The sequence below is a fragment of the Embiotoca jacksoni genome, unplaced genomic scaffold (genome assembly GCF_022577435.1).
Source record: "Embiotoca jacksoni isolate LCO1_2020_lvr unplaced genomic scaffold, fEmbJac1.0.p SCAF_3, whole genome shotgun sequence".
Lineage (NCBI taxonomy): Eukaryota > Metazoa > Chordata > Actinopteri > Embiotocidae > Embiotoca > Embiotoca jacksoni.
The window spans coordinates 21671449-21689580 of NW_027185381.1; the positions used below are offsets into that span (position 1 = coordinate 21671449).

General features: G+C 41.3%; 1 protein-coding gene across 2 annotated transcripts in view; it reads left to right on the forward strand.

The window, feature by feature from the left end:
* Positions 1-18132, forward strand: part of LOC138205799 (UPF0606 protein KIAA1549) — a 41638-nt gene that overhangs the window by 5028 nt on the left and 18478 nt on the right. For both annotated transcript variants that reach the window (XM_069162065.1, XM_069162066.1), the window contains 7 exons: positions 10176-12203; positions 12304-12392; positions 13217-13376; positions 13513-13643; positions 14923-15115; positions 15292-15351; positions 15452-15597. In XM_069162065.1, coding sequence (XP_069018166.1) covers positions 10176-12203; positions 12304-12392; positions 13217-13376; positions 13513-13643; positions 14923-15115; positions 15292-15351; positions 15452-15597 — 2807 coding nt within the window. The remainder of the gene's footprint in view (positions 1-10175; positions 12204-12303; positions 12393-13216; positions 13377-13512; positions 13644-14922; positions 15116-15291; positions 15352-15451; positions 15598-18132) is intronic.

Genomic DNA, 18132 nt, shown 5'->3' on the forward strand with positions numbered 1-18132 from the left:
TATAGTTATAATCACAACTTCTATACAGCATGTGTCATCAGGCTTGGCAGCACAGACTAACCCCGCTTGGTTAACTCGCTGCAAAGGTACAAAGCTGAGGCTGCCCTGACTCGCAGTGTCACAGCAGTGGTCGTCTCCTACATACAATACAAATGAGTCATAATACAGATCAGCTTTTATCTGCGGGGGTTTTGCTACATAAACCAAACTCAGACGAAAAATTTCCACCATGACTTTCTCGGGGTTGTGCAGATACCAGACAGAAACTTGGAAAAAATACTTAAAAAAAAAAAAAAAAAGGTTGAAAATTCAATAAAAAGTCATTAATACAGCAGTAGTGCTAAAAAAAACAACTAAAAAAACCCCTCTATCGCAACAGTAGTATCAATTTGTCCGTTATATTAGGTGTGTTATACAAACATAGCCGTAAGGCAAATTCCTTTTACACTGTTAGATTTGTAATCCTTGCTGTCTGTCCGAAAGTGTAATTGAAGGCAGAAACGTGATTTAATTTAATAAACTGATATGAACTGGCATGTTCAAAAAACAATCCACTCTGTAGTTCTTATCTGCCCATATATCGCTGTAAAATAAGCTTTCATTGTCCCACACTGTGAAGTAAACCACGAGAAAGAAATAGAGCCTGCTTTTAAGTCTCAATTTCCCCTGGTGGACCACAGTGTCAAAAAAAAAACAGTTGTTGCTGTTTGTGTATGTGATTTCATCTAGCACATCCATATTTTACATTTGTCACAATACCCTTGATGTGATATCACACACTAAGTGCTCCTCGTCTTTACGCGTTCGTATACGCTTCACTTTGTTTGTGAGCAGGATAAAAACTGAGTTTCCACAGTGAAATCACCCGTCATGCAGCTTTTCTCTCCCACAGTTTCTAGGTCAAACAGAGCATGGTGACCTACGTATAATTGTTCCTCCAGACCCGACATCACACTGTAATTTCCCCTTTACATCGTACACATTTTCCCATTTACTTCCATACTTGTGTCAGTCTTTCTTGGCCATTGCAAGAAATAGTTTGACATGTACGCTTTAGATGTAAAATTAAAAAAAATCTTTACTCTTTATAAAATATAATTATAAACTTTTTTTATGTAATACCATAAAATGCCCTTGAAATTTTACCTCAGCAGTCTCTCTCTCTGTCTCATCTCCCTCTCCCTCTCTCTCTCTCTATCTCTGTCTCTCTCTCTCGGTCCCTCTCTCTTTGTCTCTCCCTGTCTCTCTATCTGTCTCTCTCTGTCCCTCTCTCTTTGTCTCTCTGTCTCTCTCTCTGTCCCTGTCGCTCTCTCTCTGTCTCTCTCTCCCTCTCTCTCTCTCTGTCTTTCACCCCCCTCCTCCCCCCCCTCTCTCTCTCTGCACCGCAGTGGCTGGCAAGTTCAGCCCAGGGAGCTGCAGGCGAGCAGAGTCCTGTCTAATTACCAGTGCAGTCCGTTTCCATGTGAAATGTGATCTGTGCGGGACGACAATATGTCCATTAATTATTCATCAGAGCTGGAAGCCAGTTGCAGATCGATGAGTAGAACCTATCAAAAGCCAAACACGGGGTACTTTTGCACTCACCAGGCCTGCAGCCTGTCCACAATGATCTATTGGAAAGTGGCCATCAGCTGACTCTGCCTGTCCAGTCACTGGCCTGTCCCTGTCCAGTCACTAGTCAGTCCCTGTCCAGTCACTAGTCACTGGCCTGTCCCTGTCCGGTCACTAGTCAGTCCCTGTCCAGTCACTAGTCACTGGCCTGTCCATGTCCGGTCACTAGTCAGTCCCTGTCCAGTCACTAGTCACTGGCCTGTCCATGTCCGGTCACTAGTCAGTCCCTGTCCAGTCACTAGTCACTGGCCTGTCCACTGGCCTGTCCCTGCATGAAAGGGCTCCGTTGAGAGCAGTGAAAGCTTGTCTGCTGGTCAAGGGTGGCTCAATGATAGACGACTGACAAATATTCAAAACAACTTTCTAATGTTACCCTTCCTCTTGATAATCGAGTCCAACCATCCAGCCGGTGTCTGTAATGATGTTTTCTGAAATCACTTTCACAACTTTTATATAGTCAGCTATTCTACAACTGGCTGTAGCCTCATTTATGTAATTTTTTCCAGTTGTCCGCTATTACCTGCATCATACTTGTCTGTTGTGATGTGAAGGTACCACAGTGGGGCCCGTGAATGTACATCTGTTAGTGATTGTGTGTACCCATTTTTTGTGTGTTTTACCGAGGCAACTTCCCCCTGCAGTTTCAGCAGCCTACAAGTACAAATATTGTTTCAGAACAACAATCTTATTTAATTGAGGACTGAAACTCCTTACTAGTTTGTTTTGTTGTTTGTTTAGTGTTTGTGGTTTTGTTAATCCACAAATAATAACTAGTTATGAATAGGTTACTGGGGCATGGTATTTTTCCAACTGTTTTAATTATATGTATAATTAATTATTATTATTGTTATATATTAGTATTTACGAGCCTATATATTGTTTTACATGACGTGATCATTTGGATAGTATTTATTGAATGCAATGCTCACGGCCAGTATCACATTTTCTGTAGCCGAGTATTCTTTATATCTTGCTTATAAAATATGTATGTATTAATGTTTAGGTTTTAGCTAAATACATAAATAGCTTTATCATTGTTGATGCTGCTTGTCGCTTTAATCATAACAGTAAAACTGAGAATTGACCTACTTTTCTGACTCGGTCTGATCAGACAAGTAACAGTTCTGTTGTTAGTAAACAAGCCTTTTGCAGTAAACGATTATTGATTGCAAATACGTTGACCTGGCTTTGGTTACGGTTCCCAATGCTAACAGCCCGTCAGTATTGGGAGCTCGAAATGTGCAATGCAGAGTTCATGACTTGACAGAAGGCAACACTGAGGCCATATTGTGCTGAGCCCAAATCACAATGTGCTGTGATGAACTGCAGCTGATTATTTATATATTTATCAGAGCAGATGGTGTGGTTCAGCCTGGCCTCTTTTGAGCTTCTCCGGGCAAACTCATTTTGTTTTGGTTCTTTCAGCATCACAGCAACAACTCCATAAGCATTCACCTCACACCACACCAATATTTTTTTTTTTTCTTCCCACATTACAACTTATTTGAAAACAGCTTCCTTCCAACTTCCAGGAGATCTTAATCTAATCCAGCAGACGGTGTTTGTTAACCCAGGAGTAAAGTCTGCGAGTGGCCTGTGCTGCGAGGATTGAGACAAAGTAGAAGAGGGTGCTGAGTGACACCGTCCTCTGGGCCTCTCTGGTTACAAGTCTTTGCCTTCCTGTCTTTTAAAGGAAAAACAATCAGGACTTGAGAAAGTGAAGGAGTGTGCCCAAATTTAGCGTGCGAGTGCTCGTCTGTGTGTACAAGGCCTTTTCATAAACATTGACATGGTCATACATGGTCATAAACTACTGTTTGAAACTGATCATTATAACCATGGATTCTGAGTTGACTCCTGCTTGTTTCTGTGTCTGTTGTGAAGCTTCCAGGAACTAAAGTTCTTAAATTTGTTATCTGGTCGCCCCGCATGTTACAAATCCCCGAAGACTCACGGAAAGTGTTGAGGAAAGTCAGCTGTGCCTCGTAGCTAACTGTACATTGAACTCGGATTCCCTCCCTCTCCCTCTGGTACATCGCTTCCTTTTTCTCAATTGGACTCTCGTACTACTCCCCTCCCCCTTATCCTGATCCCCTTCTTTCTTACACTGCTCGTGTTTAAAACAAATATTCCCTCAGGGAAGCAAACCGAGGGTCACATGAATATTTTATGATATTTGAAGTGCAGGCATGACCTCAGTCGGGTCTTTTTCTTCTTGTTCATTTTTAGACAAATCGGACCTCTCAATTTGTTTACGGTAGATGTTGGCAGCTGCTCCAACTGCAAAACTTCATGTCGTGCTTTTCCTTTATTGAACTATTAGATCATGGGCAAGATTTGGATTAGCAGCGTTCAAACTCTGTTGCTGTTTCTAGCCCTCCCTTTATTGATTTAAATCTGCTCTGTTATCTTTTACCGTTTGATGTAGGCTAAATTCGACAAGCAAGTGCCCTGAAAAACAACTGCTGTTGGTTTATAATAAATGCACCCTTTGTAAGCTGAAACATTTTTTTTTTTTCTGTCGGGGGTCTGCTTGAACTTTGGCAAAGGTCTTGATCTAATTGAACTCCATTGATAAAAACAATGAAATCTTCCCCATCTTAAAAGCTTTCCTGACAAACCAAATGTCAGCGCCGGCGTATCTTGATTGTTCGGCCGCTCTCAGCAGACGCGGCTCCTGCCAACTGAAAAGAGCCAGTCACGCAAGGCGCTCGGCTGAAAACAGAACCATGTGTGGGCTTGCAGTTAGCTAGCATTAATACCAAAAAGACCCCTTTCATCTGACTCTTCTTTTTCCAGATTACACAACCATTAAATTACTTTTTGTTTTGTTTGGTTTTTTTTGCAAAAAGGAGTCTGGCAAACATAGGAAATGATATCATTTAGGGCTCTGTAATTGATGTCTCGGGTTTCTTGACACGCATAGGAGCGCATGTGTGCCTGTGTGCATTGTGCTGTTCAGCGTGCGCGTGTGCAGATGCAAGCACATGCCTGTGCATTGCTGCTTGGCTCATATCTGGTGTTTTCCTGATTTAGTACCCTTTTTCTAATAATTAAAAACAGATTGATTCCTATAAAATTCCCCCTCAAATCATTCAGCTGCACCTTATATGTTTGTGGTGCAGGTTTTCATTATTTCTAATTTGTTTGTCCTGAAACTAGGGTTGAGTAATGTTAAAAAAAAAAAAAAAAAAAAAAAAAAAAAAAAAAAAAAATTCCTACCAATACATTGACTTTGATCCTGGTTACTGAACAATATTTTTTTTTTCATGGCCAATTTTTATAAATTCCATTAAAAAAAAAATAAAAAAAATCCTCACACATTACAGCTCTTTAGTTTTAATGCAGTTTAGAAGAGGAGAGGTTAACAAATGTCACAGAAACTTCACATGCAATTTATCAATATTTCCGTAATGCTTCACAGTAGCTGCCAGCTCGGCACAGAGAAGCCTCGTCATGCAGCGCATGCAACTTAGATATGTGAGTAGGTTGAAATAAGGTGTTGTAATGTCAGATTTAAGTTGAAACGGTGAATTCATCCTTGTGTGTGACCTGCCTACGCAGAGGCGATTTATGTTAGACGCTGTGGCTCTCTGACGGCGATGACATTTACTTTTGCGTAAATGAAGCAAAAGTTGTGGGTTTTAAGAAAACATTTTTTTTTTTAGTTACTTTTTTAGTTTTTTAGAAACTAAATTGTTGTCTTTTTCATCTTCTGCAAATGCCCATGACAACGTAATTGTTGTGTCTGTCAATTCCCACATGGCCAAATATTTAACTGTTAAGAGACACTGATTCACTTCAGAGAATTTCACCGTTACCTTTTTCTGTAAATCTGAGCACAACACCTGGCCGAGTGAAGAGCAGGGAGAGGTATTTTCTATGATTCGCTTCCAGACATCAGCAAAGTGCTGTCTGCAGACCGGGTTTTAGACTTTGACATCTGTAGCCATGGCAAGACAGCAAAAGTTTGGAAGATTTATATCTGCTTGCCTTCATTATTTTATTAGGGCCAGAGTACCGAGTTATTGTTTTTTGTTGTTGTTGGTTTTTTTTTTTACAATTTTCTTACTTTAATTTGTACATTTTTCATTCAAAACAGAATTATTTTTCAAATATTCAAACCACTTAAAATAAATTATACTATATATACTATTATGTTCTTTCATGACCTGTTAAATATATAAACAAACAAAAAGTGAAACGGTTATAGCCAAATATTTTGTGCTCCCTATATTCTGAGATGTATTTGAACATATTTTGTAGCTTTGACTGTTGCTGGTAACTATACAATACAGTACAGCAGGACCGGTCCGTCACTTTTTATTCCATTGTGGGGAGTTTTATAAAGAAACATCAAATCAACCGCAAACAATTCCTCTCGTCAGAATCCTTTTTACATGATTGCTGGCAGCGAGTCAAGCCTGGAACTGGATGTATAAACGGAAGCAGAACAAACCAACCAGCCAACCCACAAAAAGGGCATTATTTTGTGCGTCATCACATTAAGTGTGGAAAAATGGATTTTTACTCCAGCATCTGTTATATATGGAATATGTTTACAGCAAAAAGATGCTGTTCTCCGACATAATGCTCCTACTTTGTTGCACTAAGCACCCCGCATCATGTGAACGATTAATTAACGAGAGGTACTGACACAAAAGAATAGCTCCCTATTTACTGCCACATATAGTAAATTACTATACTCTCCATCTAAATTTGAGGATTCGTTATCCCGTCAAATACAAATCTGACATGTACAGAGCAGATATCCATTAGACCAAGTTGAGGCTTAAAGACACACCGAAGCCTGATGAGGGCAAATGGAATCCCACTTACTTGGGATTTGTAATGACTAAATGTAAATATCACTGCATTATACTCTTTAGTCAGAACAATGGGACACATTTATGTGTTTCACAAGGTAACTTTTTCATTGGGAAGCGAGTTCAAATATAATTATTTATTTATGTGGTATACAAGGATAATGGCATCGGGTATTTGAACTAGAACTTGACCGATATATCAGCAGGCCGATTGCATCTCAGATTTATAGTTATCGGCGTATGTCTTGGCTGATATGTGCCAATATTAAAAAGTCCGATATCTGTTTGGCTCTAATTTTAACTTTTTCAGAAGTAAGCGGGATATAATATTCTTTTGTACTACTTGCAGTACAAAAGTCTATAAACTCAACATGAAGTTTATTTATGCTTTTTAAAGACCGCTGATGCATTAACAGCATGTCCATGTTTCTGTGATGAGTTTCTTTTGGCAGTGAAATGAGGATTTATCATGGAAATGATTCACCTTCTCAAGAAACAGAAAAAAGTGACTAAGTGATGGTGTGAGATTTGAAAGAGAGAAGAAAAATGTCATTTACTTTAGCTCAGTACTTGACATTGTGGCTCTCGTGACCTGACATTTGAAGGTGTCCATCTGCATGGGTCTCGGAGCTTAATTTCACAGACGGGTCTAATAATGTGCGGCCAGCCGAGCGTGACACACTCACGTTTCAGAGAACAGGTGGCAGCGCTGCACAGTCTACGAGGCCTTTGTCAGTTTTTGCCTCCTGTAATGTCAGCCCCAACTCAGGCGATCTCTCTCGCCCTTCGCCCGGCTGCTGTCTGTCGCACTGAGTTCTGGCCGTCATTACCAAAGATTAGCCGACAAGTATTAAGACCGTGCATGCTGAATTATTAACAACAAGCAGCTAAGTCTTAGTACAGTCATAATTCAATTTAGTTTGAAGGTTGTTTTTTTTAATGAGATTATACTATAACTATTTTTTTAACCTCATGAAACTGGAATTAAATTTCCGTAAGGATTTTTTTTTTTTTTTTTTTTTTTACCCTATACTGCATCGATGTTTTTATTTTTGTATTAATTTATTTTTCCACAGTGTATTCTCTGTCGTGTGTTCTTGTCCTTGTTCTTTACTACCGTGACCATTGTCATCATCGCTACAATTATTGTAATCAGTCACCTGCCTATGATTGTCTTAATTAGCTGGATGTTTTGTCATCCATTCATGTGTGTTTACTTGCCCTAAATGTGGCAATGAATGAAATAGTTTGTCACCACAGAGCTGTGTTGAGATGAGGTGACATTTTGGGGTCATGTAGGACAGTATGACCTCAAACATCAGCGTGCTCCTCCAACAAACAAGGTCTCCTGCAAAGCCTTGCTGCCTTTGTTTGTTCTTAAAATATCTGAAGCATTTCAAATGTGTTTTTTTTTAGAGCCAAATAAATAGTCAAGTAAAGAGTGCATTGGTCTTATCAACACAGATTATACAGCTTTTGGTTAAAAGATGCATCGAAGCCTGATGAATGGAAATAGATTAGCAGCATAATGTATGTTTAAGTGAACAGAGAACCACACACACACACACACACATTCACACTAATGACTCTCCATCTGTCCCGGGCTGTGCTTGGACTGGGACTTCAATACCAGTGCAGATGCAGAATCTTTCCCAAAATTACCTTTAAAAGACTTGATATTGTACCAAAGTGGCTTTTCCTTTCTTTGTTGTGTCTCTGAATGCAGCAGGCAGTTAAATGCTGCAAGTCCTTCTACTTTAGTTTTCCTCCTATTAATGGCGAAGCACAGTATTGTGTGTGTGTGTGTGTGTGTGTGTGTGTGTGTGTGTGCGCGTGTGCGTGTGCATCTGCCCAGTTGTGTGCTGCATCCCCCTGGGTTCAAACGCTTGGCACACAGCAGACAAAGAGCTGTGTGGCAGTTTGGAGAATGTGCAGCACAGACTTGCCTTCAGAGAAAAAAGTCTTAGCTTTCCCTTTCCAAGTCCTTTCCAGTGGGCTCTGTTATAGTAGCATGTTGACTTGATTAAGGTACCGGGGTAGGTTATAATTAAGTTGGGAGTTTTCTCCTGGGCCAAGCCAGAGGCTGTCTCTGCTTATATGAAGCGATGCGGTAAATTGAAGCTGATGCTCGAAAAGTATATTCTTTTATTTTTATATTTTTTTTATGCTTTTTATAAGTGATCTGTTCTCTGCTCCCAGTGTTAAAAATAGTCGTCTCCCTCAGCTGATTTTGTGGCTTTTTTCAAGGCTGCTTGATTCTGCAGAGCTTCTGTAAACTACAAAGAGCAGCTGCTGCTGAGTCACTATGTGGAGACTGTTGGTGGCTCGCTTCTCAATGACAATAATGGCGCCTTTTAAAGTCTTGTTTTGTTCAGGACCTACTTTCAAGGACGAATTTAAGACACGCAATCTGCGCTGAGCTCGTCGAACAGAGTTTGTTTATGTTTGTAAACTCTCAAATACAAAAATTACCCTTGTATATGGGTCATGTTGGTTATTTATAACCCAAACAACAATACGATAACATCTCCTTAACTCGTCTCCCATTATCTGTCCTGTTTATCTGTCATCAGCTCATGTATCACAGTATTGTGAAGACCACCATGTATAAAGGTTTCTTTTAGAGAACCATGAGGCTTCTGTTTGGGCTTTAAAAACTATTCTTATTGAATATTTATGACAAACATCTAAGCATATAAAAGAGGCAAATCAAGCCACTTCCCAAATGAAATCATACATGATATGTTAAGTTATGCAATATGGAGAGAAAGTCCTTTGGCTCTCAACTTAAGTTTGAAATGCATTGCGTGACTGCCATTTTTCTTTTCTACACTTCGACTGTTCTCATGTCAACTTAAAGGACTTTAATGTTGTGTTTAAGAGGTAGTTTGGCTTCCTGATGAGTTGAAAATTGCCCCGGCCATCACTTTCGGATCAGGCACCATGAATGAAGAATCATAAATGCTATCTCTAGGCTGCCTTGGTAAAATGCCAGACATATGGTCAGCGCATGCATGTCAGCATATTCCCGTAGTCGGAAACTGGAAGTGGGGAAAACCGTCATTGTCAGCTTTTCTCCTCATTCCACAGTGTAGCCTAGCATGCTTGTCTTATCAGCCGGTGTGTGTGTGTGTTTAGGCTACTTAGTCCTCCATGTTTGCCATTTACAGACCAGTGAGTATAACACTGTCCAACTAAAGCTATTTCACCGATGTAATGCTCGTCCAGTTCTACAACATAGCTTACAGTCGGGTGCCAGCCTGTCTGCCATGAAAAGTCCTGTTTACTCTCATCCTGCCTCTCTGATCTGCACTTTAACCACACTGTTAGCAATAAGGAGCGAATCGGTGTTAACTGGTCACTTTTACATGCGTGATGTTTGAAAAGTAGGGTGCAACATAAACGCTCATACGGTGAGTGATGGAATTACAGTTAATTCAATTTTAAGGCTAATTTGAGATACCAGCTTGTCAGGTTATTGTGTTAAAAAAACAACTGATTTTTTTAACTATTTTGTCCTGAAGTTTTAGCTTTACCTATCTTTCAAGGAGGGAATTAATATTAAAATAGTCCTTTTCAATATTAATCAAGTTGTTGTTGAGTAAAAGAAATGTTACCCCAAAAAGATTTGGGATTGCATAGAAGTTGCCTAATTTCAGTCACAGTCTCTCTCTTCTCCCTTTAATTGACTTTTGTTTTATTCTGTTAAACTGAAGAACTCTCTTTGTTCCTCTGCAGATGAGTTTCAGTTGGACTTTACACATCACCCCATGGGAATTCTGGGAGATATTCCAAGTCCCACAAAGTCATCACCATCAGCCTTACCAGATTCACATTACACTGCCTTCGATAGCCCAGACACACCTGGTACCCTGCCATCCATTCCTGAACCAATCCATGAAGCCAGAACTGCTGACACCAAGCTTTTTCAGCGGGGCACTATCGCAAATGAAAACCCCAAATCCATCATGCTGAGGGATGTTCTTGTAGGAGAGCAACATATTGTGACAACTCCATCATTAAGCCCCTCCAAACCTGTGCTTGGGCCTCGTCCACAATTTGAGGCACCAACTAAACTCTCTCTCTCTCTTAAAGCAACTTTTAGGAAGCAGCAGGATGGTGCATCAGAGCAGACACTGGCAATCCTGACTTCAAAACCTGGTCTGCCTCTTGAGCCCCCTAAAGAGGCTTTCCCTGAATCTTTGGCAGATGAATCTTATAGTAAACTAGTGGATGCAAACCAGCTGAGTCCCAGCAGTGCCCCCTTGACGGCGAACAAACCTGCACGTGACGTAAACATGCCACTCAACCCAGATGAGATTTTGTCTCGCGGCTACAATGTGCCTTTCATTGCCCCCCACCTTAAATCACCTTCTTCTGAACCCACTGAGCTCTCTCCAGAGGACTTCTACCCCACCAACACCATGGAGGTGGACTGGGGGTCTGGGGACTATTTGGAGACGATGTCTTTTTACAATTCAGATCAAGACGACTACTCTCTGGTCACCAAGCTGCCCTCTGATTCCTATGATCTGGAGGACTACACCGAAAGCTATGACACGTCGTTCCCTTCCAGAGTGGGCATATTCCCTTCGTCCTTGCATCCACTTCATGTCTCCCCATCTCCCAGCCTCATGACAACATTTAGCACCGTTGGTCCTCTTAAATCAATTCATCCTTCCTCATTTTCCACTACAGTTCAGTTTACAGTGGAACCTACTCCCACAGCTAACAGTGATGTCCCCGACTTGTCAGACATAGATTGGCCAGATACTTTTACAATTCAACCAACAGATGTCCTCTTACCTGACATGAACAGCATGGAGTATTACACCACTCAGCTGAACAAAGAGAACAACGGTTCAGGAACTGGAGCTGAACATAGAGGGAATGTTACTGTGGTGTCCATCGGTGCTACAGACGGCGCACCCACCAGCGGCCTCACCAATGATACTAAATTGACCGAGGAAGAGTCATCCAGTGAATTGTCAGGGTTTGACCCTCATGATGAATCAACCACAGAGGAAAGTCCTCAGTTGGTCAATGCCTCCGAGCCTTTTTTCGAGCCTTCCTTGGTCCCGACCCGGTTCCCTGATCCCTCATTGTCCGTCTGGGGTGGTCAGGTGTCCGCCACGGATTCTGTGGCACTTTCGCTCACCGTTGGCCTGGATAGCACTACAGTCAGAAAAACAGTGCAGCCCAGTGCCACACCTTTGCTACCAGATGATTTAATCTCTTCCACTTCTCTGACAGATGTCCACTGGTTTGTTACAGAGCCTTTCCCTAAAAGTACCACGCACGCAACTACTGTCGTAACCGCAACTACAGCCTCCACCTCTGTTCCCACGGAACCTGCTGCCAGCAACACTGCTGGTACAACAGAATTAACTCCCCAAGACTCTACTTTTACAACTGAACAAAATCCCAGTGTAACTTCAGTTTCAACGGAATCCACGACCCACAATGTCAGTGTGGTCCCCCCAGATGTGTTGGGAGATGAGGGGGTGACTGAAGATGGAGTTGACATCCCAGCCACAATGACCTCGATCCCATCCAGCAGTGAGGTTAATACAGTCTCTACTGCACCCACAAGTACAACTGTCACAACTACTCCCCATCAAGCCACAACTGGAATTACTGCCACCACCGAAGCCTCAACTAGTGTCAACATCATCTCCACCACCACTGGTAAGACCACCACCACGGCACCAACGTCAAGACAGTACCTCTGCAACGTTGACAGGCCTGACTATTTAATAAAAATAGGTAAGTTTGCTATTTCATTTTGTTTTGCTCTACTTGACAATGTATGACTAAATGTGAAGTATAAGAGACTATAACCATTAACTTATGCTTACACCACAAGGTTTTCCTTCTGGGGCCACAGTTGGATATGCCAAATCTCAAGTGAGAGACATACTGAAAGTGGAATTCAACAAGTCAGTGGAACTGCAGGTAAACTTATTTCTGTGTGGGTCAAAAATACATTTGATTCATTTTATGGTGTTAAAGGTCCCATGTTCTAAAATGTAGATTTCCTGTTCTTTTTTAATGATAGTGCAGCCCAAGTGCTATATAAATACTGTGGAAGTGTTAAAACGCTGAGTCCATAGAGAATATTCAGCAGCTGTACTGTTTGGATGAGCCATTTAGACGTCCGTGAGTTTTTTTGATGTCACAAACATATGCTCAAGTCCACCCACAGCAACGCCCTGTGACCAACTTTTTATCTGGAAGAAAGCACTGAGCACTCATGAAGACCTGTGGTTGGCCTGAGTATGCTTCACAGAGGAGATACTTTAAGATGCCTTTTGGTACTTAAAACCCCAAAAAATGTCTTCTCAAGACTGCCAATAATACAACCGAAAATTGTAAGAATATGGGCCCTTTAACCTTTTTTGGGAAATTAAGAAACACATGCATTGTTAACTTGAGCGCATTGTGACGTAAAAGGGTGTTCGGATATTAAGTGATTCTGGATTGAGTAGACTGTTGTGTATTGGCTCTTACATACAGTATGTGTAAATGTTGGTTTGTGTGAACTGTATTTTTGTGAGCGTGTCTTTGTGACCATTACAGTGGTGTCGACAAACCACGAAGGCCAGACCACTTTCTGAGTTCTTATCTGTGGTTCTGTAGTAAATACACCACAGTAGTCACATCAAGATCAACAGTAACCTACTAGAAACATCAACGACTCTTTTAACAAGAGTCACTTGGAGTAACTCTGAATTCATGACTCTAATGAGCGATTTGTTTCTTATCATTTGTCCGTGTAGGTTGTGGAACCCCCACCAAAATTTGTGTTTCGGGTGGTGTCGGGTCCGGTTGTGTACACAGCCATATCTGTCATAAATGCTCTGCGGAGGTCTGGGCGCCGCTTCCTGTCTGTCTCTCCCAACTGGACGACACCAGACAGTAAATATCAAGTCCACACAGGCAAGTGACCTTTCATCAAGCAGTCTTTCGAGGCTGTCAGAAGCACTCCGCTGTCAGCATTTGAAATTTTGTCAGAGCCTTAAGTTCTTTTTAAAACTCTCACATCTCAAACTCTCCACGCTCCTCCTCTGTGCAGTGCTGCAGTTTGTTCCCGGTCACGTAGACGTGCGGTTCTGCAACTTCAGTGAGAGCATTGAGAAAGGTTTGACCATGGCCTTTGCAGAAGTACGTCGGCGCTCAAAGCAGTCGACCAACTTCACAGTACATGTAAGTGGGACCAAGCGAGGAAAGGGAAGAATGGGCAGCTGCAAAAGTTGCATTTAAATTGAGGTTGTTGTCATTAGGAAGCTTTCGCTGCGGCTTTGCACCTCAGAGCTGAACGACCCCATGAAAATAATCTACAGCGCTCTGAATAAAACTGTTGTCTGTCAGAGTTGATTACTTTCAGTGGAAGCTATAGTTTTATTTTAGTGTTTTTGAGATTCATTGAAATTAAATAATATCTTGGGTTATTGTTATTCTATTTGTGCAAGCAAGCTAAAGATTCGCTGATTGTGTGCTGACTGAGCTGACAGAAGCGGCTTCACTCATTTCACCAGTGTGTCTCTGGAATTGCTTTTGCAACGCTGACTTTGACAGCGATATTGCTTTGCAAACAGGCGCTGTTCTATGTAATAAAAATTGTGTCGACATTTGAATTTCAATAAGATTACTTGGTGTCAGAAATGGTTGTCTGGAGTCAGAGAAAACTAGGTTATTCAGATTGCTGTTTTGATTCAGGTTTCCATCCATCTTTCCATTTCCCACTTTTTATTAGTTTTGGTTGGTGATATTTGTCTAGTAGCCCGAACATCTCTCTCTGTCCATATTCTCCAGTTCTTACTGGGTGTTCTCATCTTAATCAGATGCCCAGAACAACTCAAACGGTCTTTTTCAACACAAGACTGATGCTACTTTATTCCAACCTTGTTCTCAGTTACTCTAGAGGGTTGTGATCACCGGTGAAGGTTCAGACACCTTCAGGCTCAGCTCCTTCCTTCTTATGACTGTCCCTGTGGGAGACACACCACCTTCCCTGTCTACTTTATTCTCCATCTTACCATCAGTCACGCACAAGACCCCAGGGTTCTTTACATGAACGCTTCAATTTAAAGGACTTCACGCTCCAGTTGTTGAGCATTAAAGAAGCTTACTGTTTATTAATGAAAAGCTTATTTGGCTATATGGTGAGTTGGCTTCTGTAGGGTTTTGTGTAATCCTATTATGCTGATGTCTGTGTTATAGACTTTTAGTAGGAATAAATGTAAGGATTAAATCGAGCATTTGTTGGTTTATGGAAACGCTTTGTGAACAACAATCCAACCGTATGCTGGGCCACACTGCTCAATTCTGTCCCCTACTTTCCAAACACTGAACTCTTTTCAGAGCCAGAACCTATTTGTTACTCTTTGAGAGACAAACAAGCTTTCCCAGTAACTGCATTAAGAGTGAATGTACAAAACATTTGCATATGTTTGTCTGCTGTAACGGTCCACTTGTGTTTCAGATTGCAAACATCACAATGGGTGCTCCAAAAAAGGAGGAACAACGGTCAGTGAAGCAGCCAGTGGACATCACCTTCACTGTTCGTGGTTCAAGGGGTTTTGTGGCAGGGTCAGAGGTCAGCAACGCTCTGATGAAACTCACAATGGTGGAATTTAGCTATTACATGGGTTTTCCCGTCCTGCAGATTGCTGAGCGTGAGTACCATAAGGTCATCTCACTATATTTTAGCAATTTCATTTTATATATATATATATATCACCATTATGTCTGCAATAACTGGCACATTTTGAGCGTGTTCTGATTCTGATCACCGAAAAATTGACTTAGTTTAAACCTCACTCTACTAAATCATCATTTTTTTTTCCTATAGCTTTCCATTATCCAGAGTTGAACACCAGCCAGTTGCTTCGCTTTTCCTGGGTTAGAACAGGTATGATGGTTTCAGTTTTTGGCTGAAATGCTGCTAAGTCTTACAGTAGCTTTGAAGTAGTATTTTCACTGTATATTACTTCTGTTGTTTGTCTACACAGTGCTTCTGGGTGTGCTGGACCAGAAAGTGGGCGAGAGGACCTTTCAAGCTAACATGGAGCGCCGGGTGGCCATGTTACTCGGGGAGGCGATGGGACCAGTCAGACGGGTTAAAAGAGCCACCACCATAGGCAACAGCAGTGTTCAGGTACTGTGTTTATGGATTGATTCAATACTTTACTCATCTTTACTACAGCTGCATGACCCTTTTAGAATATCTAACATACATTGGATCATCTCCAAAACCTCAAAGCTATGAAGTCGACGATGGAGTCATTTCATGCCATTTTTATGGGTAAAAACACGAATCACTGTAGCTAATTTCATTTGTTTGAGGTAGTAGTCTGGAGAAAGCGATTGTCTTTATTTCAAGCTATTTTTAAATGTATTTATTTTTAATTCGTTTTAATAAAAAAATAAAATAAAAAAATGTCTTGGAATTTCTGAGAAGCTACTGGGTTGTGTTCCAGGGTGTTGAGCTGCAATCTGACATCTGACACACTGAGCAGGAGAGAGAAGGAGAAGCTAAGGGAGAGAGAGAGGCCATTGCTAACTAGCAGACCTGAAATAGCAGATTAAGTTTAGAATTAGCGAGAAATTTTGCAACACGGATCCTTAAACGTAGAGCGTTGTTTACAGTTTGAACTTTGTTACAAAGAGAGATTTAGTGTTGGTGAACCAAGATACACAGTATGAACTAAGATTAAATCTGTGAACAGTAGCACTGTAGTGTGTTTCGAACAGGAAGTGAACACAATATCAGGACTTCAGACATGACACACAGGATCCGGAATGAACTTGTATAAAGTTGGACAGAAGCCCTGTCTTGCAATGTGAATGCAAGTGAAAAATAATTTGTGCGTTTGCCCCAGCTCCAAAATGTATGGGTTCTTCCTTTGTCCATGCTACACCCTTCCACCAAATTTTATGAAGGCCAACAGTTTTTCTCTAATACTGCAGACAAACAAACAAACAAACAAACAAAAAAACCAGCACCAAAAACACAACGTTGTTGGTGGAGGTAATGAGATTTAGTCAGTACTAGTTCGTAAATTATTTTAAAGACACACCGACCAGTGTGTTTCACATGTTAAATTTCGTATTCATTCCGTAACAAAACTTATAAAAATCTTTTACAGGAAGTTTGTTAAAGGATTACTCACTAAGTCTTGAAAACGCATCCTTCCTTGTACCATTTATATCATTATTCCTGCTGTAAGCACTCTCTAACTACCTTGCCTGAGTACAGAGGGCTCATTATGTGAGCGTTGCAGTGTTTGTAACCAGTGAAAGCCTTAGTGCTTTACTAATCAGGCTCTAGCTTTTGTGGGTCCACTCTGCACCTGCTCATCTCGTCTCTAAGGGGACAGGATACGGCTCTGTCTCCATGGCAACAGCATCCCTTTCAGCCTTGGGGCAAGCCACTCAAAGACCACAACCTCATGGGCTCCAATTCTTTCTCCTCTTCCTCATTTCTCCAATCTTTTCACTTGATGGATCCTGTGATACGCAGAGCTGCTAAGAGCAGATCAATTATTAATTGTTTCTTCTTCGCTGTCTGTATCCCACAGTTGGGATGATTAAGAGTGTCTCTCTGTTGTTTACACGTTGGGCATTATCAGTGGGTTGCGCATGACACCGGTAGGTAAAAGATTCAGAAATCAGAACAGGAAGAGAAAAGTACTCGGATAAAAGAGGCTTGTTATGAGAGACGAGAGATGCATATTTGATTTGATCTCATGAAGTCTAAGTGCATTTGGTGGACTTTAAACAAGGGGGCTGTCAGAGTGATAAATATCATCCTTGGCTGAGTAGCAGTCTCACTGTTTCTGACCTTTCTGCCTCCTGCAGTGTTGTCTCCATAAATTCCACAGAGCAATTTAGAAAAACGGAGGACCATATTAGTAGTGAACCTTCAGTGTCTGTTTTTGTGCTAAGATTAGATCTCTAATTTTAGGCCCGGGCATCCTTTCGACCTCACAAAATGATATTTTTCACAGTATGAATATGTGTTAAACACAGAAGCCTCATTTTGTGCTTGTGTTCCTTCCAGCCTTGATAGAATACTGTCATTAAGGAAGCCTGGTTTGGATTTTTGCTCTTTTTTTTTTTATATATATATTTCAAAGACACTCCTCTTTGAGTGTCTGTTGGATATAATGAGAGTGGTGTGACTCAGATTGAGCATCTGAACTTCTGAGGAATCCTTTGTCTTGCTCTGTGGCACACAGACACTTAGACACATGCTGTATTTCAGGCAGATGCCCTCGACTGTCATGGCAGAATCGGCGTTGTGTTGTCTCCTATGAGAATACGTTATGAGTCTGCCCAGACAGATAAAGGAGGAGGTTGAACTGGGGTTTGTGCATTAAAACACACATTCACACTGCTCTCCTTCCACTCTAATAACCGCATGTGCATGGAGTGGATTAGACCTGAATGAGGGAGAGATGGCCCAGACGTTTTTCCGTGTCAGCCCAGGGATAACCTGCACTTTACTGTTTCCAGCAATACAGACAGCAGACTGTGCTGTGCCTCAGGGTGCTCAGAGGGACACTGCACACACACACACACACACACACACACACACACACACACACACACATTTATGTATTAGACAACGTGGAAAAATCTTTTAACAATGAATACTCTCATGGGAATACAGAATCTTGAGTTGTTTATA